We start from the raw sequence: 26,088 nt of genomic DNA, 5'->3' as shown, positions 1-26,088 counted from the left end.
GATTAGTTAAAATGTATGCTTTCGAAGTCTGGAAAATCATTCTGTGCTGCTGCATTGAGTTGGAAAAATGGGAGGTCACAATATCTGACAGTAGTTATTTATCCCTGTGAAATCACATCAGAGGCTTCAAGTTTACAGGCAAAGTATCAACTCCCTGTGGTATCCTGCTGTGGTGAAAGGAGTTGCCTGTTGCCAAATCCTCCCCCCCAGCAAATCTATACGGAGAATTTGGTATGAGCACTGGGAATTAAATTACTTATATATATTAAAAGTGATGGAAAGAAATAAAACCAGCAGAAACTAGCCACAGCCAGACTACGCATGTACTGATGCCTGGTACTAAGTCCACGTGATTTTTCTTGTGTTTTCCTAAGTTACTCCTTGTTAGCATACACCCTGGATTACAGGTTACCCCCAAAAGGTGGAAGGGGACAACTGGGGCAACAGTCTAGCTGTATTCAAAACTGACTTCTGAAACTGCTGAATAAGCCCTCAGTCAAGTGGCTCTGCACACACAGCCCTCCATGCTTTAGTGTTGCGGGGGAATTGTGTAGCTACACAAGACAGGGATCGCCTGGGGCAAGGCAGGTGGTTTGGTTTTTTACCTACTACACTGAGTGTCTATTGACTCACATACCCTTTTCTCTGTTCTCAAGCATCTGATTTTTAATATTTTTGATGTTTTTCCTGCACATCCTCCTTTGGAAGCCAAATGTGTTGGAAGAGCTTTTATTAAATCTGTAATATATTGACAGAATGATTTAACGCAGTTGAGAAGACCTATTTGAGATCTTTTTCCATCGTGCACCAGGACAAAAATACAAAAATGTATAAAACATTTACTGCAATTCACTACCAATCCATTCTAAGGGACGAAGTAATGGACAACATCATTGTCTCCTTACATACATTTCTATTGCTCATTTATCTAATATGATCTCTGTCCAGTTGTGCCACATTGATTAAGACTATTGATGTGTGATGTAATCTTCCTTCTGGAGGGACTGGTACAACAATGTCCCACCTTGTCTCATATTTACAGTCATAGATCTTACCTGCCACACACAAAATCAGATCACTGCTCTGCTCTAAAATTTGAAAGCTCTGGAAACCTCCTCTTACTGCAGAGCTCTCAGTACAATTTTACCTTCCTCCTAACAACTGGAAAGACCAGGGTTCATAGTCTACCCCCATCCACTTTTCTCTGACTAATCTGATTTATCCACTTTTTCCGAGTACCATAAAAAGAAATGGGAGGGCCATCTGCTTCTTACAGTCAGAAAGCATCACCATGGTGGTCAATGGGAAGCATGGGCCATGCTGGAGAAAGTGATTTAACAACACTAAATGACAGGACTTGAGAGAAAGGAATTGTGCATCTCTGAGACAGTCCTCCTCTCTGTTTCACACTCCTGGCTGCACAGCCTGCTCCTTTCCCATGCCAGCTCTGGCACTTCTCTGCCCCTTCAAAAGAGCTGGGTCTGCCACTTACATGCCAGAAGCCTATTTGTATTTTTTAACAAAGCCATTTTCTGCTGCCGTAGTGAACTGACGTGTCCTGGTCTTGCATGAGACAATCCCTGCCGTGGGCACGGGGACGCAGGGAGCTGCACGGGGGGGAGTGGGGGCAGAGCAGGACTGTCCGCCTGGCAGCAGGGAGCTGCCACACTGGCTCAGGCATTTTGTGAAACCTCAGTAAATTCCTGCGAGCTGATTCACTATGACTGGTTAAGCCAGGATGTGACAGGATGCTGTATTTTAGCTTACGCCTTCAAGAACTGGATGCCTTTAAAAGCATTAAGATTTCTACCCTTCTGCATATTCTGACCTGTCAGTACAAAGGGTTTCGCTTTGCCTTAACACTGACTTTGGTCTGCAAGACAGGCGCAGCATCAAGCCCTTTGCACAAACGGGAATAAGGAGAGTAAGGTCTCGCCTCCCCTGTCTTAAGACAGAAGCCAAATGCTCTAATCTAATGCTTCTCTCACACAAGAAGGGCGATTACTTTGCTATTGAACATTACCTTCCTAATGGCTTGGGTTGGTTGCTAATTTCAGTGAGAGTTCTGCTAAAGGAAACAATCTGGTTATGGGCTTTTGATACCTGTTTTAAACTTATACTAGAGAAGATAGAACCTGAACTCAAAATACTGTCAAACTGTAGCAAATACAGAATCTGAACAGTAGTAAAGTTTAAATATTCGTAATCTGTCTGTCTTCTCATTCACACATACCTTTTTTTTCCATTTTATCAGAAACTTTTCCTCCGATTGGTGAGTAAGTAGTATCCATAGATTCTGCTCCTTTATTTCCTTTGCTAACTCCATTTTCATATAGCTGCCCTTCAACAGGCTGTAGTTGCCAGGTTAAACCAAACAAGTGTACTGCTGCAAAAAAATGAAGACCAATTAATGGATGTCTAAGCTACACCACCTTCAGTCAGACTAAGAAAGAATGCTGTGACCCAGTTTCTGCAAAGTCAAGTATTACTTCGTTCTGTTAGTAATAAATCAGAATTTCAATGGGTCTAATGAGCAATTTACTATTTTACCTTAAAACGCAATGTTTAATTAGTTTCCACACTTTCTTTTGGAGCTCAGCCAGGTCAGGGTGATGAATTTCTACAGCAATTAATAGCAATACTTGCAATTAAAAGGATAACAGTTGAATGAATTTAGTATTGTGTGACAGATTCTAATGCTACATCAATGTTGTCCCTCAGCTTTCAACTGTCAAACTGCTCAGAGTCTGTTGATTAAAGCACTGCCACCAAGTAAAACTTCTCACCTTTCCAACCCAGTTGTAAGTGAAACTGTGCCTACTGCATTCCCGAATCTTTTCACTTAGGTTAAACATTAGTGAAAACACTGACTCCATAGATTTACTCTAGAATTACACTGCAGATAAAAAACTGGCTCTCGATCTAAAATATATGCAATTATTCTACAACACATTTTAACAGAAATATAGTTGTTATTTATGTATGCACTGGGAAATCTACTAAATTAATCCTTTTATGAAGTTATAAACTATCTTTACTACCATACATGGGGGCTGCCTGCTCCACTTTGCCTGCACAGCCATTCACTTTTTCTGCTTTCCTTCCTGCGTTTCTGATCTGAGGCATTGAAGGATGGCAGGAGAAAGATAACAACAGAGGATCTTATTTTAAGCATAATATGATAGTACTGCAGTCATTCTAGACAATTACCCAGGGCCTTACTGAGGAGGGCAAATTCTTCCAAGGAAGAGGTTGCCTTAGCACTGAATTAACTCAGCAGGGAGAAGTGATGACCCACTAAAATATGGATTGAGGATACCCCCCACTGAGAAGCTGAAATTGTCACATAAAGAGCAAAACCCGAGGAGCAGGCTCTTTAGCCACGTGCAGCAATTTGCACTGAGTAGGATCTGCCCACAGTGGGAGCCTAAAAGGCAATGCATTGGCTCTTCCTGAATCATGTAGGAATGTCAGAGACTCTCAGGAGAAGCAAGTGTGATCTAGAACAGGTCTTGCATTTAGAAAGTACATGGTTTTATTTTGCACTTGCACATACTTTACGGAAAAAAAAAATCTCAATACAAACAGGAGACCTAAAGTCTATTATCTATTTTCTATGTGTTTGCTCACAAACCTCCCTTGCATGCTGAAAAGTTAAATTACAAAGCAAAACCTGATGCCTTCAACGGGTTCCTGGCAAGGGCTTGCCAAAACTACCATAGGAATGCAAAGCTGCCAATCTACAATCATTAATTCCAGATCTGTGCACTCCTGGATCACTCAGCCACAGATACATGATCCAAATCAAGCAAATGAGAGAATTTCTATCAAATTAGTGAGGTGACAGTATTTCTTACACATTTCTATTTTTTACATAGGCTTCAGGAGAAGGGAGCCAAATTTACTGAATTCACAACCCACTGTTTCACCATCAGATCTGGGCTCTGGAGGCACACCACTGGACTGGACACTAAATTCTCACTCCCCAGAATAGATACTAGAAGCTTACTCCAGTGTTAGTAGTGAGATCTCAAGACAGAGACTTGCCTGGATTGCTTCATATTCCATGGACTTGAAATTGTCAAGGGACCATGCTAAGACTTTGAAAAGGGTCTTGCAGTCAGATCACACAGACCTAAGCTCTGATCTCCGAGATTATTAGTGCAAGGCAGATTACTTCTACGAACAGCAGATACAACAAAAAAACCCATGCCTTGACATCTCTAGAGCAGGCAGCTCTTGCTCCCGGCTTGAGCTTCTGGACATGGTTATGATTTAAATTGTTAATAACAACAAAAAGGAACAAACTTCAGTGGGACTGATAACTAATGGATGTACATTTCATTTATACTAATGCAAATAATTATATCAGCACTTGAAACAGATCAACACTAGATGCAAAACATAACTGCACACATCAATAAGCTTTTAGTGGTTACAGAATCACGAATACAATCTAGTTGCTTTCTTACACTATTTCCCTTGTTGCTATTATTCATTTCCTAAGACAGCATTTGCATGTGCTGCAGAGGGTATGTCACAAAGCAAGGACTGAATACGTAATGCACCTTTTTCCTTACTATATGTCTTTTCCAGATTACATACATTATGCATTTTGTCATCCATTCGCACCAATTTGAATAGTTTGCTTGCTTTGTCTTCCTTCAGGCTGGGAAAGTGCTGTTGTTTTTATAGTTTGTGCCAAAGCTTGGCAAGCTAGCAAAACTATTTGTTTGACAGTCAGTTTCCTCCCTGAGAAACACCAACTGTATTGTAGAGATGATGGTATCTGCCAGCCTTGGACTTCTAGTCCATGGGAGATGCCACAGGATACTGCTAAACCAGCTTCAAGTTGAACAACGTGCAAGACTGAGTGTTCTAACAACAAAGCACATTGCTATGAAAATAAGGTCTACTTGAATTAAGCTGAATGACTTCCATCTCTGCAGAAACCTGGTCACCTTGCAGTCTTAAAATCAATCTGATTTTCATTACATTACCTATAGCTCTTGAGAAATTACCTTCAGATCCAGATATCACTCTGGTAATAACCAGACCACATACACCCATAAAGCCATTAATTCTTAGAGGTACCTTTTTCAGAAGTTAACTACAGGCAATAACGTTTATTTAGCGGACACAGAGCCTTAGCTTGCCTCTTCATTTTCTGTGATACTTTTCTTTTACCTAGGGTATACATAATTCCCTACAAAGCTTGTGTCTCCTACAACATATGTACATCATGTTTTAAATATACAGATATTTCACCAAAGAAGATTAAATAAAACTTTCAAATCTCTCTCTCTCAAATCTCTTCAGAAATAAGTAGGCACATACTTAATTTCATTAAAAAGCTCAAAAGAACTTCTCTTTTGAGTCATTCTCTCTTTGTTTTTTCTAGTGAATTTCTGGCTTTTGCTTTTCCCCTTTTACACAAAGGGGCACAGAAAATGCTGCGGAATTCAACAGTGGGCCACAATGTCATTTCCCACAGCATAAATCCATTTGTACATCTGTACTCCACAGACCAAGTAGAAGATGACACCATCACTCTGTCCAACTCGGGACTGGGCTGGGTAAAAAGGAGGGAGATTCATTTTCTGACGAAGGTCTCCGCCCTTTCCTCAAAGTGCAGTCTTCCAGACTGATCTTTACACAGAAAGACCTTGACTGCAGCACTTTTGAGGGCTGGCTGCTGAGTAACAGTACCAAACCCCACCATTATGACTAAAGAGGCATTATTGGACGTAGCCTAAGTTCCCACAGAACCGAAAAACCAGCCTTTGAGGTTTGATGACTACACTGATATTACAAAAAAAGCAAAAGGTACTTTGGCTCTGCATACCTGGCATTCCAGAACAATTCTGCAATCAGATACCCTGTATTTTGCAGCACCTAAAATACCTCAGCTGCTGGTAGGGTGCATAAGGTCATCGATGAACTGCTACAGTTCCAAGCAAAAACCAAGGACTACCGGGCAAGCGGAGATTAAACAGCTTGTTAGCAGCATCACTGTGCTTCACAACTGCAAAACTCATGCTTTAAGTTAGAAAGGGCTGTGGTGAGTCTTCAGGAACATCAGCCCATAACATCCCTTCATCTGGGCCTAACTGAAAACACTGAGTGCCAATATTGTCCCTGCTGGTAGCAACCGTGCTTCTTTACCTGGCATTCTTGAACTTCCAACTTGATTTCTCTGTTTCCTTGGTTCTTCCATCCTACTGCAAAGCTCATCTGAAAAGATATTCTTTCTTGGCTTGCTGGAACCTCCAGTGTATTCCCCCCTCTATCATTACATTATTACTTTGTTCTGTGTTATTTATGAGTTGCATTCTGCTCCGAGCAGAGTTGTACACTGCTTTCGCTGAGGTGATCTGGAGGCAGGCAAATATATCTGAAGGCAAAATTTTACCTTCTTTACAATTGAGCTTATACGATAGATGCTAAATTTGGAGGAGTCTGCAGTCAGTGGAGCTGAAAAGACTGAAGGATGCCACAGGATTATGGTGAAACAGCTTCTTCCTCAGTCACCGTGCCCTTGCCAGGCTCCACAGGGGAGCTGCCTCTGGGTAACTTTAAACGACCTCACTCTCGAATACAGAAGATTCTACTCATAGTAGAGAGATTTTCTTGGCTAATTTATTACGTTTCTTAGGTAAAAAATAATTATTAGGTATAAAACAGATCTCTTGCAGGAGAAGATAAATTAAAGGCCTACATCTTCTACCCTTTCCATAAATTTCCTTCATGGAACAATGACATGAAAAGCTAGCGTGACTTCATGCTGCCTAAGGGATTTTCTCGATCCAGAGGCAGGTTTTTAGTTGCTTCACATTACTACTGTAAGTGAAACTAGTCGGGCCCTGTTCGGAACCAAAGCTTGGGTCTTCACCTCTGAAGTAAATGGCCAGATTGCTTATTTTGTTCAGCATTTAAATAAAACAAACTGACACTTCCAGATAAACTAACTCAGTCCCTGCAATTTTGCAGCATACTTGAGTAAATATTCACAAATATATAAGCATTCTTTTCAGAACACACTTTGTAAACTGGATTAACCCACCATCTGCTACGAAGCCAATGATCTAATTTAATTTATTCTTATCTACCTTCTGTGTAAGCACAGCTTGTCAACTCCTGTGCTACACGTTTGGCAGAATATGTATAAGAGGCTTGGCTCCAGTGCAGAAGAGACTCTCGGTAGTGAGGAGATGTCAAAAAAGTCCTGTGCAATAAGTACTTATCAACCCGCAAGCGAACTTCAGAGGACAAAAATGCTACAAATGTGAAGGCTCTCCAAACTGCTGACCTCCACTAAAGGCTTTTGTTTAGCTTTCTCTGCTGTGCCCAGTTATTTTACACAATCTCAGTAGATCATCCCCCTGAAGCCTAGACTTTAGAAGAGCTCTAGTAGAATGTGTATCAGCAGCTGACTATTCTTTCTGCACCTGCTCTGACCAAGCGCCAGGAAAGTATTTATTTTCTATAACTGCTAGCAGGTTCTGCTTATAAAACTGGATTTCACTGTGGCATGAAGCCACGGGTGCACCAGTGCCTCAGTTCCAGTTGGGCGCTGTAAAGGTGAAACAATGTGAAAATACCTGAATACAAATAAGAGTCAGAATCAAAGTTCTGATCCTGACCTACAGAAGGGGAGTTCTTTTTGTAAGTTCATTTTGTAAATAAAATGCTATGTCATTCTGCTTTAAGCAACTGAAAATTTGAGACTGTTAATATTTGATTCAGTCTTAAGAATCTTTTTTTTTTTTTAAATCCATATTCAAGTTATAAGTTATTTTGGACCATATGTGGCCTTTCATGAAATAAGGATTTTTCCATATATTTGTTATAGCCATCTTAACTCTCAAGCATTGTCTTCTTTCTCAAGCAGTCTTCTCTTTATACCTAACATATTTTTATACCTGGGAATAGAAATATCCCCTCCTCTTTTGCAATCCTCCTACTGGGATGTATAATGACTAGTCTGGTTACTAAGTCATACATTAGACTTAGGAACAAACAAAACCTAATCTTAGACAACAGTACAATGCTGTCAGGCTTTGTCCTCAGTGTACTTAAAGATTTGTGACAATATCAAGTTCATTGGCAAGACCCAGGCTCAGAGAGAACAGACACCATGATTTCCAGCTGTGAAACTCTGATGTACCTGTCTCGGTGAGACCTATCCCACTAAGGAGTTCAACATTTCAGAGTTGCAGATCTGCATCAGAGCTTTTACGGATACCTGAAACATTTAGCAATGTTTACTATACCATGATATTCTTCAGTGTAAAACCAGCCTATTTTCCCCTTGAGCCTTCTCTCCATTATTTCTAGTTCTCAGAGTTAAAGATTTCTATTTTATATTGTATAAAGCTATGCAACCAGTATTATAAATCTATGCACTGAGATACATATGTCCTTAAAATTTGGCCTGGCCTTTCCCGATGTTGAAACGATCACTCCTCTACCTTGTGCACAGCATGAGAAATGGTAGGTCACAATGGCAGACAGCAGAGAGGTTTTAATTTCCTCACCCTCCATATGAATATAATTTAAGACCCAACACCCATCTCCAGTGCGTACTCATAAATAGTGATAATACCATGAAGGATAGGGACAACTTCATATTCATACTTGAGAATTCATTTGTATATAAAACAGTCATTTTGCAGTCAGGGATGGTTAAATCTAAGAACATGGGATGCAATTTTCAGAGGCACTGAACATTTGCATCTCCTGCTGAAATCAATAGGAACCATAGGAGTTCAGCACCTTTGATCAATAGGACCAATGATTTGCAAGTCCAAATCAGCTGCTCATAAAATGGTAAGGTATCATGGAAGAAAAATCTTACTTACTAATCGGCTAAAAATAACTGACTAGATGAGCAGCCACATCAAACATTGTATTGTACTGAAAGAGAATGGCATGGTGCTGAAAAATTACAGAAAAAAATATTGTATTTCTTATTGTCTCTCTTGTATTTGCCTTATTTACCCTTCAATTTGCTGTCAAATTTCTTCTTTAATTGCTGATGGCTTCCTAGGTTTTTATTATAATGATATTAAAAAAAGAGAATATTTACTACAGTTTTCCACAACAGTAGCCTATTTTATACTCTTTGTAGCAACACAGACCAACAGATGAACAGAGAGACACAAGTGTTGACTACATTGACTCAAATAGATATGTTGTCTTTCCTGTGATAATATGGAATCTATGTTATAGCCTTCGGACATCAGTATGTACAGTGCCTGCTAGTCCTCACCTTACTTCCCAGACAAAATAAACTATTTTAAAAGTATTAGAGAAATTTCAGTTTTCTTTTCCACATTGCCCTTTTGCAAGGTGCCATCTCTGTAAATACCTGAGCCTAGGCTGGTGACGCAGACCCAGCTCAGTCCTTTCAAACACCTCATACCAGGGAAATATACATCGACACATAGCCAGAGATTTATCAGTTTCTGTTTTACAATAAAAAATAGAAAAACTTTAAGGTAACTGGATTTCAAAAATTCTCCCTCAAGTTGTTTTTTTTTTAAAATTAAAAATTTGAGCATAAATTTGCATAAATCTTTAAAACACACACAGCTCATATGCCCTCCAGAGGCAGCGAGAGCTAGCAGGCAGATTTTGCCCATTTCACATTGCTGTCTGAAGAGCAGATAACTTCTTTTCCCTACTCAGCCTTTCACTCTGCCTTAACTGAAAGATCTGCCCACTTCCCATAGCCCCAGCTAGCTCCCAGGAGCCGCTGGTGAAGCCGCTGCAGCCCCTGACGCACCGCCGACATGCACCAACATCACCTCCGTGCTGGGTGTCCCAGTTGCTCGCCTGCCTTCCTCCCCTCTTCGTGGGCAAATTCAAGCCATTGTGCCCCAGATTGCTATGAATGCATTACAGTTCTCAACATATATGAAATTACAGAAGAAAAATAAAGCTATATATTCCTTTATTCGATAGAAAATAATTCAACACATTTACAGCGTGGAGACCGAACATCCACTTTATGAAATGAGGTTTTTCTGCAGTAATTACTATGACTTTAGAACCTATTCACAGAAATTACTCCTGTTGAAGTGAAAATATGTGTTTTACTTGATAAACTAAGTATTATGACTAAAGACTTTCAATAAATTGGCTGTTACACAACCATTTACAGGGTTCTATAATTTCCTTACTGTCCATATAATAGCCAAATTTATTCCAGAAAGGACCAAATAATAAACACGGTGATTATAGGCCAAAAATGGAGAAAAACATGAAAAGTTTTTTTTTAGCTGACTTGTAGTTCAAAGGAAAGAAAATACAGAAGTATGTATTCTCAAGTAAAAGCTTCTCTATTGAGTCTCACTGATAATAAGGAAAGACTAAAAAATAAAAGAACAAACCCATTTTGTTCCTTTACCTTTTGACTGAAAAGAAATCACAGCTTAGAGCATTCTGGCACAGGTCTCAATTTGTTACAAATATAAGAGCCATTTGCAAATTTTTGATCTGGAATAAGCTTTAGGTTTCCAAGATTTTGGGAATGTTCTGACTTGAGGCTGAGATTTGGGCCTATTTTTAACAGTAACATGTAGCTCATGCATCTAACAGCAGTTCAAGATATTTGAGAAAGCACATTTAAGTTATTAGGTAAGGGAAAGAAAAAGCTTAATGTTAAATTTTGATCTATGTTCATTTGGCCTGAAATCGCAGCACATTGTAAGTTAATGCACACCATGCCATAAAACACAATGGTAAAAATAATTTTCCCTTTACATAGTCTCCCTTATTCTTCCAGTAACAACCACTGAGCTGATCCCAGGTTAAGTTTGATCCTGAAATTAAAATGAGTTTTGTTTTTGCAATTTGGGCCCAAGTCTGCAGTCATTGCTCAGACATAACTCCCTCTGACTTGAAGGAAACCTGCCTGGAGTGAGGACTGAGGGACCTGAATCATGGTAAGCAAAGAGAAAATACTTGGGGGAGTGAATTTTAACTTCAGAGTGTTACATACAGCCTGATTTTGTATATTCAACTACTCGTATTTAAAACACGCACATTTAAATTTTTGACGTGAAAAGATAGGCAAATATGAAACCCTACAGAGCAAGTGAACTTTGAAAATAGTTTATATGCTCTTATTCATACCTAACAAAAGGGAAAGAACTAAGGTGCCTGACTCATAAGAACAGACCATGAACTTATTTAAATATTTAACCAACCAGAAATGGGCAGCATGAATATTAATTTGGAATAAACTAACTAATACTACCCAAATCCGTAGGGAAGCTTATGCAACAGAAAAATTTCTTGGGCAAACAAGAGCAAATAATAGCATCTTGGAAAATTTTCTGAATTAGAATTCCTGGTTCAGAGATTTATATTTTGTTATAGGACACATATCTAGAAGTACTAATAATTTATAAAATACAAAGCTATCTTCATTTTACCTAGTTCTGCCCAACTAAAGAAAACCTGTTACATCTTTGTGTTACTAGGTTAAGATAAACACAGACACGTCTACAGGAAATTCATATAAAGCTTTTTAATTCATAGAGACACGGAGCGCTTACAGCCTTCTCAGGCTGATAACATGCAGCAGTATATCTCTAGGAAGTTAAATTGTCAGTGGCAGACTGAAATCTAAGCAGGGATGAAACAGACAGTGCTTCATCCAGATAAAATCAAAATGGTGTGGGTAGGATATATATGAAGCAAGCAGATGAGGCTGCAAAATTATACAGCCAGTCCTAACTGAGGGCATATGCTCACCAGCTGTTACGTAAATCTGCAATTAATGTAGCTTACTAGATCCTCAGGTGCTTTCAAATAATCATACACCAGAAATGATCAAATCTGCCTTCCCATCTGCATTAGATGAGGATGTTAAAAAAAATCCCTCCTGATGAGCATCTCATTGACAGTAACCAGAACTTTGTCACTATGGGACAAAAAAAAAAACAACCCAGTGGAAAACAAAAATGACTGAAATTGTAATAATTTTCACTATAAAGACATTTATTCAGAGAATATAGAAAATCAGTGGCCACTTATCGGTTTGGAGGTATCTGTACTTGTATCTCTGTACAAGTTTTACCAAGTACAAACCACTCTTTCAGGCAAACCCAGAGTTATCCCATTCGAGCTATAAGATGCTGGGGGTACTCTGGCTCCTGCCCACCTGCAAACCGGCAACTAAATCAACAAACCAAAAGTGTGTGTGAGAAAGTGTGTCACACAAGCAAAAATGAATTAGATTTCTCTATGTTTACAGAAGCCACAGTCGCATTCCAAGATTCTACGTAATGAATGTTTTGTAATATTTTCAATTCAGATTGAAAAACCAATGCGATAATTAACATTCAGCCAAAACCTCATATAGTAAGTCACAGACTTGGTCTCCCATGTATGACTGACTCCAAGCCCACCTCCAATATATCTATCTTACATTTTTTGTAAGGAAGGCGTTTCTAGCTGCTCTGATAAATCCTGCCAATTTATCGTGAGAACAAAATTGCAAAGTTAGGTACTTACAAAGATGAGTCTGAAATTAAGTAACTGCACTTCAATCTATGTAACATTTTTCTGAAACATAAATTCAATAAAGGGACAGCAAAATATATCTCAGAAAACATGGTGCAAAATACTATATATTTTTAGAGCCAGCTGTCATTCTAGCCAATGTTATAAGAATTAAGAGGAAAAAATGAAATATTTAAATTGTGATCAGACTGATGAAATAAAGGTATCAAGGCAAAACACAATTAAGTGTTACCAGTCTTTTCCAAATAATTCTTTCGGACAATGATGTTGTAAGCCTTAATATGAAAATCAAATGTTTACTTTAAGAAAAATATCACAGCAATTAAAATCAGTAGGAGTCCTCTGCTAGTATAAACATGTCATCCTGAATAATATTTCTTTCCCTATTAGGCAGTAGCAAGGTTAACAGAGTAGAAAGTTAATGAGAATTCCATGTCGTATTCAACCTCTGGCCAACCTAGCATTTTTTTTTGCCAGAATTTACAAAACACCCAATGGCAAACATTATTAGTAAAACATGATTTGTATTAGCGTAAAAGCAAGCAAGACAACAGAACAGAAAAGGTAAAGAATAATTCAGCATAGAAAAGGAAGAGAGGCTTACCGATAACATAGGCTAGCAACAGTGCCAGGGTAACGGTAATAGCGGTAGCACTCAAAGCAGTGCACTTCCAGTTGCAACACCTGTAAGGTTTGTTAAAAGTGAAGGCAGGTCTGGAAAAGGTACTTCTAGGAAGAGGCCTAGGAGGTGGAGAGTAAACAGTATTGGATGTTAAAGGATAGTTCTGACTGGCTGCGCTGAAGATAGCTGAAGACCCAGATCCATGTTTAAATAGGAAATGCCTACGAAAAGAAGACAAAGAACCATGTTGTAAAAACCACCGTGTGATTTAAGAAGCGAAAGGAACTACATGATAAATACTGTACGATAAGTACTGCATATATCCACAGAAAATAGCAAAGACAGGAAACTGTGTATTTGAATACCCTCTGTACCGGAAGTCTTTCAACCACACCTCAAGATTTCCAGCAATCTTTTAGTGAAACAATATAACGTAAATGAATTCTAAACTATCCTCCCAGTGGTTCAGAGTAATGCCGAGGGAAGGTTATTGCCCAGTACCGTACCCGGGGTCCTCCAAGGTGACAGCCCCTGCGTCCCTTGTTACACGGACGTGCCTCAGACATGGGAATCGTTGCCGGCAGCGCCCACTCCGTCCACAAACACACAACCGGGTTTATCTCACCAAGAGTACAAAAAAAGTGCAGAAACCACTACCACTCTGAATATTTATTTTTACTATGGATTCTCTCCAGACTATAGGAAATAACAAAAAAGAAAAAAGAAAAAGGAGAAAAGAGAGGGGGGGACGGACAGAAAGAGGGACAGAAAGAGAGTGAAAAGAGAGAAAGGTGACTACTTATTGGAAAATCTAAAAGGATAATCCATTTGAAGGCCTGTAGTTACTGTACAGGTGAGTACAATTTGTTTAGTATTCTTAATTGAGCTATTTTGAGAGCAGTTTTTCTTCAAATGCTTTTGCCTACTGTGGTGATTCTCAAACTTACTAAGAACGAATTCATTTGGAGACCTATTTCAGCATATTTTGGAGGACTATTTTTGATTGCCTTCAAGAAAAAACAGCAAAGACCTACATTAGCACAAAAAATAAGGTACACAAATGTGCCTTGCAGAACGGGCTCTGGTGCAGAAATACAGTGATTGTCTATAGGAAGATGGATGGTTTCCAGGACTGGCAAGTACTCCCCAAGAGAATTTGGGAAAGGATATTTAATTTTAAACAATAGCTTACTGTGCTACATGCTCAGAAATTGTGGCAAAAAAAGGACACATTCCAGGCTGACCGTACCAATCATATTCTTTTGGAAACACCAGCTTTCTTTGCACCTTCTTTCCTTTGTTTTACGTAAGTGAGCAAGCTTCTTCAGTGCACTCTTATCTGACAGGTGCAGATCTAAATCTCATGCCATAGCATGCTCCCAAAGAAGTTTAGAGCATCTCGGTGTTCCTCTGTATCAAGCCCCGAGGTCTGAGCTGAGAAAGCAAGTGAAGGGGCACTGATACTACGCAGCTCACAAGACCAAGGACTGCCTCGGCCACAGGGCTGCCACTAGAGCATTGTTTTAGCCTGAATCTCTGTAGCCTTTCTGTTGAGTCCCCTGACTCAGGAAGGCATTTCCTGGAGAACAGCATTCAAATCTCCCAAGCTTGCCAGCTCTTTGCTTTGGGAGCCAGCCACTGACACGAAGCAATGACCCGCTTGCAGTTCAGGTGCTTTGAACTGTGCCTCGTTCATACGAGCTCCCAGCTGAGTAAGAGCACCTGTGACTGTTGCGGCTGTCGGCTCCTATACAACCCACGTCTCTGCTCCTCCATCAGCTGAGAGCTGTGCAAGTGCTCTGTGGACCCCAGGCGAGCATGACCATGCCACTTGTGCTGGGGGTGCAAGTTGCCCTCAGTTGTTTCTGCCAAAACTGAAGGAGGATCTTGCATTTAGAATCATGGGGCACTATGATGCCTTAGAGCCAAAAGCCACAGACACACCTCACAGCTGAAGTTAACTGGCCAATGTTGACAAGGTCCAGAATCTTCCCAATGACAAATGTACCTTTACACCTTCAGCAAGGCACAAGACAACTTTTTAAATACATACATGGATCAATCAATCCATGCTGGTAGAATTTCTTTGATGGATTCACAGCGGGATGTACACAGGATCAAACACTGAAGAGTATGAAACATGATTATACTGTGACATTTGACTTTAAGAATATTGTAAATACGTGTTCCTGAAAAGGTAATTGCTAAAATGGTGTAATGAGTACGATATTATGTATTTCCATTAGAAGACTTTAAAAGAAAGGTTACAGTTCTCAAAATGCCAGATTATGGAAAATAAAAAGGTATTACAGAGCAGTTTTATCTTTTAAAGGGCCTTTTATTCAGGCAGTTACATAAAAAAGAAGGTAAATGAGAATACCAGTCAGCTTGCATTACAGATTACAGTGCGTACATATCCAGAGTCTCTTGACAAACCACGAGAATGAAATCTTTGTGTTGTTTATGTTGAGCACTAGTTACTCCTCCTTCATACTTATTACCCAGCTAAACAGTACTCAGACAAAAAAAGGACAACTGAATCTGAGTACAGCATTGTCCTGGTTTCGGCTGGGATAGAGTTAATTTTCTTCCTAGTAGCAGGCATAGTGCTGTGTGTCGGATTTAGGATGAGAATAACGCTGATAACACACGGATGTTTTAGTTGTTGCTGAGTACTGCTTATGCTAGTCAAGGACTTTTCAGCTTCCCATGCTCTGCCAGGTGCACAAGAAACTGGGAGGGGGCACAGCCAGAATAGTTGATCCAAACTGGCCCAAGGGCCATTCCATACCATATGGTGTCATGGGCAGTATAGAAACTGGGGGGGGGTTGGCCAGGGAGCAGCGATCGCTGCTTGGGAACTGGCCGGGTGTTGGTTGGCGGGCGGTGAGCAATTGCATTGTGCATCACTTGCTTTGTATATTGTTATTATTATATTGTTATTATTATCATCATTACTATTTTACTTTATTTCAATAATTAAACTGTTCTTCTCTCAACCCAGGAGTGTTTCTCACTCTTACTCCTCCGATTCTCTCCCCCATCCCATCGGGGATGCGTGGTGCTTGGTTGCTGGCTGGGGCTAACCCACGACAAGCATCTTGGCATTATACTGGACAACACATTCTAGTTTTCTTTCCCACTGACTTTCACAGTTGTAGAGATGTACATTCTATAGATGGCAATGCTCGGAACATGGTAATGTTACCTCTAACTATTTTATTTCAAAAATTCTAAACTCAAATATGGTAAAATAATAAATTCAAATGAAGTAACTTGACTGTCTACAGGACTATATAAAGCTGCTTCCTTCATATCAGGCCAAGATGATACAGTTGGTTATTTTGGCTTCAGTGCTTCATCATCCACATGAAGTACGTGAAGCCTTACTTTTCAGTCAGCAGGTAACAAGGTACATAGTCACTTAGACTTCCAGTAAGAAAGAACGTCACGGCAAAATTTCTACTGATATTCAAAGAAGCAGAATCACCATATAAAATAAGAAATGTGTTATTATATATAAGCATATACATATATAAAGTGTGTATACATATATACACACAAATAATATCTATATAAAAGAACAGTCAATAGTTCTTTACTTGCTTTACATTTTCAAGACATAATGACAAAAACCGACTTATTTGATAATTTCTCATTTAAATTTTTTGGAAATTACAGCAAAATGGTCTGATATTGGCAGTATTGATTGTCCTTTATGGTGCACAGCTCAAAGATATCAGAAGTAAAGGGAAGGAAATGCTCAACTGAAAGTTATTATTAAGGCTCTAACAGCCTTGCAATCAATAGCCAGGAATAATTTCATTCTCTTGCACAGGGCAGGGATTTATAAATGTGGCTTCATAGCCTGATGGTAAAATGCTAGCGTGCAGAGGGATTTCTTTATTAGCAGAAGAGTGCACAGGAGCTGAATCCAGCTCACACCCTTTTAGATACATGACTCCACACAGAGGAGAATTTACATAGCTCTAACTTGTTGTAATAAAACTGAGATTCTGAGGCAATGCTACAGTGAAACTGAGCTACCAGTGAAATAACGTTGGGAAAATGTTAAAAATCACAATTGTTTCTGCCTTCCATTTTGGGGAGAGTATATTGAGTACGCAAAGACATTTTGATAGAATTTGAAAAACACTGGTGGCACAAAGACAAATTTCCAAAGCTAGACTGTGACTATGTTCTCATAAACTCAGACGACTCCTCATCTGTCTGAGCACACCACTGTTCCCAAAGGACGTTAGGACACGCTAAACTGTTACTATCAATTCTATAAAATCAGGCGCTCTCTCCAAAGAGCAAAATAATAAAAATTGCAGTTCAAAAGTTTAGATGTGACTGCAGCCTGGTGTGTGCTTTAATATTTGATCTAAGAGAAAAGCTAAGGTGGTTTTTCTTTTTTTTTTTTTGTAAACCGGGAACACAAGAAAAATCAGAGAATTTGTAAGGATGATTGATAAGACCACTTGTTCCAAGTGGGGAAATTCTAGATGTTCACAAAAACATCAAAAACATCCATAAAGACGACGATAATATTATCTTAAAAAGAGAAATGCAGGACATAATCTGTAAGGCATTTGTTTGTGAAATAAAAGTCACTTAATATTGTAAGTCACTTAATACTGTATCACTGATAATTCCAATACATAAATAAATATTAAAGGCTCAGTAATAATTTCACATATAAAAGAGGCAGATGGAAAACATTCCCTCTTTAACGTAACCACAACATCTGTTTGCCTATCTATCCATTTGTTCATCTCTACAAATATGAAACTTTTGAACTTGGAATCCTCCCAAGCGAAGTTAACTGGAAGAAAAAGGTCCTACCAGACTCATAAAACTCAGGGGGCAGGGGGAAGGAGCAGGACCAATCTCCCCAACCTCCCCTCCTCAAAACCCAACAAAACCAGCAAAAGCCCCAGTGCTCCTGTTTCTACACTTGGCTCTTTGGCCTCTCTCAGCCGCTTTAGCCACCCATCCAGCACAGTACCCGGTGGCTAATGAAGCAGAATACAAACTGGCTGATCAACAGCTAGGTCTCAACTTGCTACACTGACATGCCCAGTAAAGCGACTGGGACTGAGGGAAAGGAGTTATTGGGGAGTTCAGGTGACAGAAGGCGTGAAATGAGACCTCCTAGTCCTGCTGATCACAGAATAGCTTGCTTTCTGTAAAGAAGCAGTTTCATGTGGCTCATCTAAGTGCTCTTGTTCAACCTCAAGAGGAATGGCATGTAACTCCAAGAGGGCAGTTCATACAAAAATGATGAATTCTCAGCTAGCAGAAGGTTAGAGAACAGGAGTTCATTTCTTTCTTTACACCCTTTTCTATCAGGATGTTTTGTTATGTACTTTTGGCTTCTTATCTGGAATGGTAATTTAAGTCTTATAAAAGCTACACATGAAGCAACATCCCAACTGAATTCATGTGGCGGTAACGTAATACTATTACAGAAACCAGATTAACCCCACACAGAATTCCTTAATTAAATTCTGAGAAAATATTTTTATATCCCAGTACTGTAGTAATGTCCCCTCAACTTCGTCAAGGGCTTGATATCACTTCTGTAAGCTTGATGCATTTACCCTGTGCCTAGCATCTGTAGGCCTAAAAGTCCACCTTCATTTGTACCTGTAACATGTTTTCCTTCCATTTCCATTAAAAACTACAGGCTTGTAAGAGGGAAAAATATGAAGAACAAAAGCAGATTTGGAAGTGAAACACTGGGTGAGTTAGCAGAAACACAAATCTTGCAATACCTTGGCCAAAAAATTAGTCTACATTTCTCCCGGATAAACCAAGTAGGAACACATTTGTACTTGTATGTGTTTCACATTCAAAAAATAGTTACCTAAAGCATTACAAATTGCTTCACAGCTATGCAATAGGAAAACTAAGCAGCCTTCAGTTCAATCATTTAAATTTTTCAGTTTCAACTAAAATCTGTAACTGCATATTATATATAACTGTATATCTATACCAATGTTTATGTAGGCAATTGAAGTAATTCTTTTAGATGTCAACAGAAGCACAAAGGGAATTTTTAAGAGGTATAGGAGCTGAAACCTAAGAAGGATTCTGATTTTTGGCATAACCAGAAAATACATAAAGACGGTAGCCAAAAGGGATTTGGAACTGATACAGTTGCCCATCTACTTTGGCAAACATCAACCATGAGCCCATTGTTACCTGACCCTTTTAAGTCACTTAATATTTCCCGTGACAGCGGGAAGAAGCAGAAATTTGCTCTTTCCTGATTTTCTGTCCATCCTATTCTGTATCTAAAGTGGGAGGGGGAAAAAAAAGGAAACTTCTAAACTTAGATAATAATCAGAATATGGACCTCTGTTTATAAATGTCGCATATGGTACTCGGCAAACTATATAGTATAAAAACAAGACAACTATTCTAAGGTAAGTGTATAGTATAAAAACAAGACACCTAGCTGACAACAAAGATATATGCACTATACCCTCATCTTGAAAACCAACCCAGGAAAACTGTATGTGAATATAAGACATGTCTTATGATTTTAGATAGAATCTGACCTATAATTTTATCTGCCTTGTTTTACCTTTTTGTGTACACGAATTGTAGGAACAAGAATCCTCATGGGTGAAAGAAGAGGGAAATGGCCACAAAAACTATTTATCTAATTTATTTTATCATTCTAGTTTTACATGTATAATTGAAATACATTTGAAACCCCCTAGAGATTTGTCTTTGGGAATAGAACTGCGTTGTTAAAATTTCCTCTTTGAGCTGGACTTGCCTTTTGAATCATTCACAAAGAATTGCTTCCCTTTACTCACTCATGTTTTCTTTGCATAGTGTTTGAAAACTTAGCCCTGTGACCCTGGATGTGAAAGGATGTAAAAAGAATCCGTATCCTTTACTTTTCACTTCAGTACAGAACAACAAGTGACACGATGCCGACTCACTTGTCTGTTTTTGCCGTAGGCAAGCTAAGCCTGTTAACCAGGTGACTAAACTTCCAAGTCCCTGGCAGAAATCTGGGACAATTACTATATAAATATAGGGCAGTGCCAAAATCAGTCAAGAACAGCTTCTAAAATGGAACAGTTGTCCAAAATACAACTGTCTGCTGGTTTCATTGGCTATTTAGTGTGTGTGTGTGTGTGTGTGTGTGACACACGACACCAAAACAAAACAGAACAACACCCCCCCCCCCCCCCCCCCCCAAACTACCCCACTGGGGACATAAATTACTTTTGTATAGATCAGTATGGGCTTTATTATTATGACACATGGTGACATTGCTACATTAATCCAGTAGTTTTCAAAAGTGCTTTTCTGTGGCTTAGAACTTTCCTTTAGCACTACAACTCAAACAACAGCTGAGTAAAACTGATCAATGCACATGGAGATTCGTGGGGTAAGGAAGGAATAAGCTCGTGGTTTGTTCTAATCTTTTTTAATAAATTTTAAATTTTTGATGTGGAAAATGAGAACAATAGTACTTACAATAATAATTACAAAAGTCATATAAAGAATAGTATGTAAAATTTGCACAGTACTTTGAAACCATAGAAGGATAAAAATACCAATATTGTAATTTTGTTGCTTACATTCTATGGTTAAAAGCATGACTTAAAACAAAGAAAGGAATGAGATAACTGAAGTAGAAGTAGTTGCCCCACAGTTCTCTTTGCTATGAATTTCCTCCTGTGGGTATTCATGCATATTCTAACTGACTTTTATCACTACTACTTGAGTGTACTTCCAAATATCTACACTCACCTGCATATGGTCTAAAGCCAAGCTGCACAGCTACTGTGACAAATAACACAAATTTTAGCTGACAAGAGGTGTATCACATTAACTAATGTGAATACTATTCAGTCTTCCAAAACAGATTTCCTAGGAGTAGCTATCCGAGGGATAGATACACATTTCTGGGCAGTAACATTACACATAAACATGCGATTTTCTTTGAAATGAAAAGATAAAATCTTTTGCATATCTCTGATCCTTTCTCACAGTCTCTGTTTTCCAAATCAGCCTAGACCCTTTGTATTAACCTGTAATTATCTTTCTCTTTCAAAATTTACATTCAGTCTGCTTCTGGTTTTGTAAAGGAAAACACCTTGTTTCATAGAAAGCTAACAGGCTGCTTGCTTATTGGTGGCCATAAAGCAACAACATATCTTCACTTTTAGTTATAACTTTATATACTGTTCCTTTATTCAAAATAATGAGCGAAGAGTATCAGCAGCGTGATTGTTCAAGTTCAAGTGATTGTTCAGTTATTACGCCTGCACAAAACCCCCTTACGCATACAAATACTATCCCACTGTTCCAGGGAAGCCCACACCAGAGCTTCTCCCAAAGAAAAACTACAGTAGAGTATATGGACAATTTAAATCGCCTTATTGTCCTTAGTGACTGGATCTCAAATTATTCAAAAGAAGGACCCGCAAGTGCCACTGCTGCTGACATGAAAATTGTACTTCATTGTAGCTGACAAATGGTTATATTTTTATTTCCATAAAAGATGCTTTCATTCTCACATGATTTAATTTAGGGTCATATTTACAGCTTTTATTTTAAGTTCCTGGTCATGTTTACAGTTTTCAATTTATCTTTTACAATTCAGAAGTCCTAAATATTTTTAGATCTTTTCTGCTATGCAGTGAAAACACATGGGACTCGGACTGAATTTAAAACCCTTGCCATGTGTCTGTTTTTAATATGGCCAGCCTCTCTATAGGTTAGATTTATTGCTTAATTAGCTAGAAAATGACAAAATACGAGTGAAATGTCATAATAGCAAATACTGACCAACCTGATTTGAAGGGAAGATCATAAACGCAGCCCTCCCCTGCATTTATTCTTGGACTAACCACAAGCCTGGTCATTGAACTCGGGAGTAGGCTCCATTCTCAAACAAGTTCTAATGAATTGCATTGCTCGAATAGTAATTGTCTCCCTGCTTGGTGGTTTATGATCATCAACACCTGTGTGCCTCGGGAGCTGTAAAAGCTGTTCCGTTTGCTATGGAAACCTTGAACTGGGAAAAAGGAAGGCACAAAAGTGCTTTCTGTATCTCGGCATCGGGGCAAGGTTCACAAGATGCTCAAATGAAGAGACCAAGGCGAATGAATAAACCTTCCAAGAACTCACGCTGAACCGTGTGAGTGTGTATTTATATATGCATTTTTCCTTAATTATTTCCGCTTTTAGCACGGCTCCAGCTTAAAGAGGAAGTGAGTACGTACAGGTTTCTGTGATTTGAAAGGCTATCAATGTACTTTTTGAAGAGCACAAATAATTATGAGCTTGACTAAAAAAGAACAAGGGAAAACCATAATACAGAATAAATCTCTTGATAAGTGATAGTTGTCAAGATCTCCCCTATACTAAACAGAATTATAAACGAGATGATATTTATAGGAAAACAGAAATCCAGATAGTCTTAAATACGCACCTTAAATAACTATATAATACAGAAAGGAACGACTCCATCTGTATGATGAGCTGAATAAACTTCTTGAACTCCAAAACTCTCAAAGTTTTTAAGTGTTTAGAGCCATAATCAAACTTTAGGGCTCTGAAATATTGCTGAATAGTAACTAAAAATCGTAACTGCCTTGAAACCCAAATACTTCTCTTATTATTCTAGTACTTCAAAGTTTTATATAAATTAATGATAATTGAATCTCAGGTTCATGGTCTGGTACCTCACTGTCCCCTTAGAGGAGCTATTACCATGGTGATAAGATTGCTTAAATTAAGCTGTCTTTTTCCACAGTACTTGGCTCATTGCCAGTGCAGCGAAGGGAGATTTCAGTCCATTCAGCACAGCATTAACCTTACTGCCAACACTGCTAAATGGGTTAGAGGAACTAGAAAGAAATTTGATTTAAAAAAGGAAGGAACAAGCAGATACGTAAAATACTGAAGCACAAAACAGGACTAAAAATAAACACTTTGAAACAAAATCAAAATTAGGTAAGTTTTGACGTTTAGACAGAAAACTTAAAAATTCTAATGCTTGGGTAATCTAAATGGAAAACTTTACTCAAAATAAGTGTGTCCAATGGTTTATCCATGAGGGAACTGTAACGGACTATAGGGAGGATCAGAAATAATGTCAGGTAAAAATCCCTATTTACCATCTCGTTTTTTCTTCTTATATTTGGTAATTTGACTGAAGTGGGAAAATAAGTAGCAAACACCAGAAAAAGGAACTCACAAAAAAAGCAAGATATGGCAACAAATACTGAGTCAACTCACAGGACATGGAGAAAATGACAAACACTCCTTTGAATTTTAAGGGTTTAATACATACTCCATATAAAGTAGTAAGCTATGTTCAGATGGGGCTGTTGGAGATAATGACAATGTATTCCACTGTAAATCATAAGATTTGAAACATTAGAGCAAAGTAGCTATGAAGCCTGAAAAAACAATTATTTTAGTGGAAAGGAAGGGAATAGGCAATAGGCTGCAACTACTTTATTCTGGGGGAGAAGAACAAAAAAAAAATCAATTTATGTAAGAGCCCAATAACATTATCCTAAAAAAAGAGAATCGATGTTTCCTGTGTTTTTATGTGGTGTGAGAGTTCCTTGCAGTCTTTTTCTGGCAATACTTACAAATTATTTTTCTGTGTGACAATGAAATTACTTCATGTTCATAAGTCATTTTAATAATAAATACGTTTTTTTTCCAGACTGTACGTGCATGCATACAGATAGAGCCCGCATTTGCATTTACAGGCACCTTACCGCGCTGAAGGCTGCAGCGCAGTCGGTCGGCAGTTTGAGCCCTTACACCTCCTACAGGTACGGCTCTTCTCCACTTTCTTCATCACCAGCTATTCTATGACATGTCCTCTGAAGTTTTAAAGGTGTTCCTAATTCTTATTTTCATTTGGGTTGCTTATCATCAGAATAACTGCCAGAGTTAGAGAACTGGCCTTGGCAATGACATACATCCAGACTCTATTTTTGGCTTTGCCAAAAGCTTGGGTGAACTTGAACAAGTAATTTTGCCTTTCCAAGTCAGTCTCCTCATTAAACACTTGGGCTAGTAAGCTGGGTCCTGACAAAACTGTTTTGTGGATTAGACCGTGCATATAACACCTCTATGAAGGACAAAACAGAATTTCTGATTTGCCCTTTTCTATAAAAATATAACAAATTTTTATGCCACAAAAGAAACTTTCAGAACACACACCTCAGTACATATCTTTACTGCAGCCCTTTGCAGTCTAATCTAGGGTTTCAAATTCTAATTACATAAGAATATGTGTTTAATCAGAGTATTGAAAACATTTTCAGAACTGCAGAATTTTCTTTCACATAAATATGACACATTATCATTATAAGCAGACTCATAAACTTGCTTCATTTCTGACTGTCCATAGTGAACAGGATTTACAGTCACACGATTAGCTCTAGGAAATCTTTTCCTGTCTGAAAATTCTTTAATATTATGTGGCTGTAGATAACCCATGCAAACACATGTGCTGTTTATGGATTAACAGGAGATACAGTTGGAAGAAAAGCTGAACATGTGCATTCTGATTTTCACCTAGTTATTACTAGGGAATACATTACTAAGTCTTCTTTTTGATTGCGAATGTTCCAAATTAAAAAACCAAAATCTGCTTAGACATACTAGATATGTACATATTAGGTAGATTTGGTACTATTAAAGATTTAGCACAGAAATACAGCTGCCATTGACATGTTCCCCTTTATTTTGCAGGATTATTTTTAATGGGCAGCTAAACATTAATGGAGAAGGAAAGCAAGAGAATCCAGGTATTAGGCCGAAGTATTTATTCAATTCTAGCTGAATCATTCCGTTTTAAAGGAAGAAAAAAACCAGGCTGCCAGCCTTTCTTTTTCTCTAAGGCTGTATTGTGTACTATAGACTTCTGGGAAGCAGCGATCACAAATGTTTTTCATTACAATGTTCCCCTGCTATATCACTTGTCTGCACAGAAACTGCAGATACATCTTGGCAAACGGTCTCACAGATTCCACTTTCAGATTAAATAGCCTTTCAGCCAGCTTCATAAGAGGCTGCAGCTAGCTACCAGAGGGTGCATGAAATCAGCTGAAACAACCACCGAAGGGTAGGAATGTGGAAATTTCCCAGACTTTGTGAACCGCTACCATGTAGCCCGCAGTACGTTTTCCAGTCTGAATTCCTGAATCCACCGCACAGCCCGGTCATCAGTGTCCAATTATGTAATTAGAGATACAACTATATATCTATGTATTTGTCCTTTATCAGAAGTTTCAAACTTGCAAAAATAATAAGAAACCAGAAAAATTAAACTGAACTCAAAAGAGACTTAAAATTGCAAAGCATTTTCCCCAATGAGGTCTGACAAGAATATAGTGAATAGGGATGCAGAAAGGCTGAACAAGATCTACCTAGCTGTTAATTGAAGAGAACCAAAAGGTACTTAACGGGTACAGAATGCCCGGGGATCAGCCTTATATGCCGCAGAAAGTATAGAATATATAAGCTTGTTACACCAGAAATGACAGAGATTTATCTTTATAAAATTATGTAAACAGAGACTTCTAGCTCTAGAAGGAATAGCTGAACTAAAATTTTGTTCATGTTCACTTTTGGAGAAAAGTTTCCATCCTCCTTGATTCTTTTTGTGATTTGTCCTTAAGACAAATAAGGAAAGTTTTATTTCAGAATGAATCAGCTTATTCTTCAATCCCAAATTAATAGTCTTTCAGAGAAGAAAAACTTAATTTGACACTTCTGATTAGCAGCAGTTTTTAAAGCTGTATACTAAAATTAAGTTTTTTAATAAAATAAAAAGAACTTTCTTATAAAAGAACAAAATTTAGGTTTCAGTAATTAATTGTGATAACTGGCCCTTGGACATACGCGTATTAAAAATAAAACATTTC

General features: G+C 38.5%; 1 protein-coding gene across 2 annotated transcripts in view; it reads right to left on the bottom strand.

Annotated features, from left to right (window-relative positions):
- The window catches only part of TENM1 (teneurin transmembrane protein 1), a 252,595-nt gene that overhangs the window by 134,900 nt on the left and 91,607 nt on the right, over window positions 1-26,088 (bottom strand). For both annotated transcript variants that reach the window (XM_075720809.1, XM_075720810.1), the window contains exons 4-5: window positions 13,139-13,377; window positions 2,234-2,386 (exon numbers count right to left, since the gene is read on the bottom strand). In XM_075720809.1, coding sequence (XP_075576924.1) covers window positions 2,234-2,386; window positions 13,139-13,377 — 392 coding nt within the window. The remainder of the gene's footprint in view (window positions 1-2,233; window positions 2,387-13,138; window positions 13,378-26,088) is intronic.

This window comes from Pelecanus crispus, chromosome 13 (genome assembly GCF_030463565.1).
Source record: "Pelecanus crispus isolate bPelCri1 chromosome 13, bPelCri1.pri, whole genome shotgun sequence".
NCBI lineage: Eukaryota > Metazoa > Chordata > Aves > Pelecaniformes > Pelecanidae > Pelecanus > Pelecanus crispus.
This window is presented reverse-complemented; position numbering and strand designations above follow the sequence as displayed.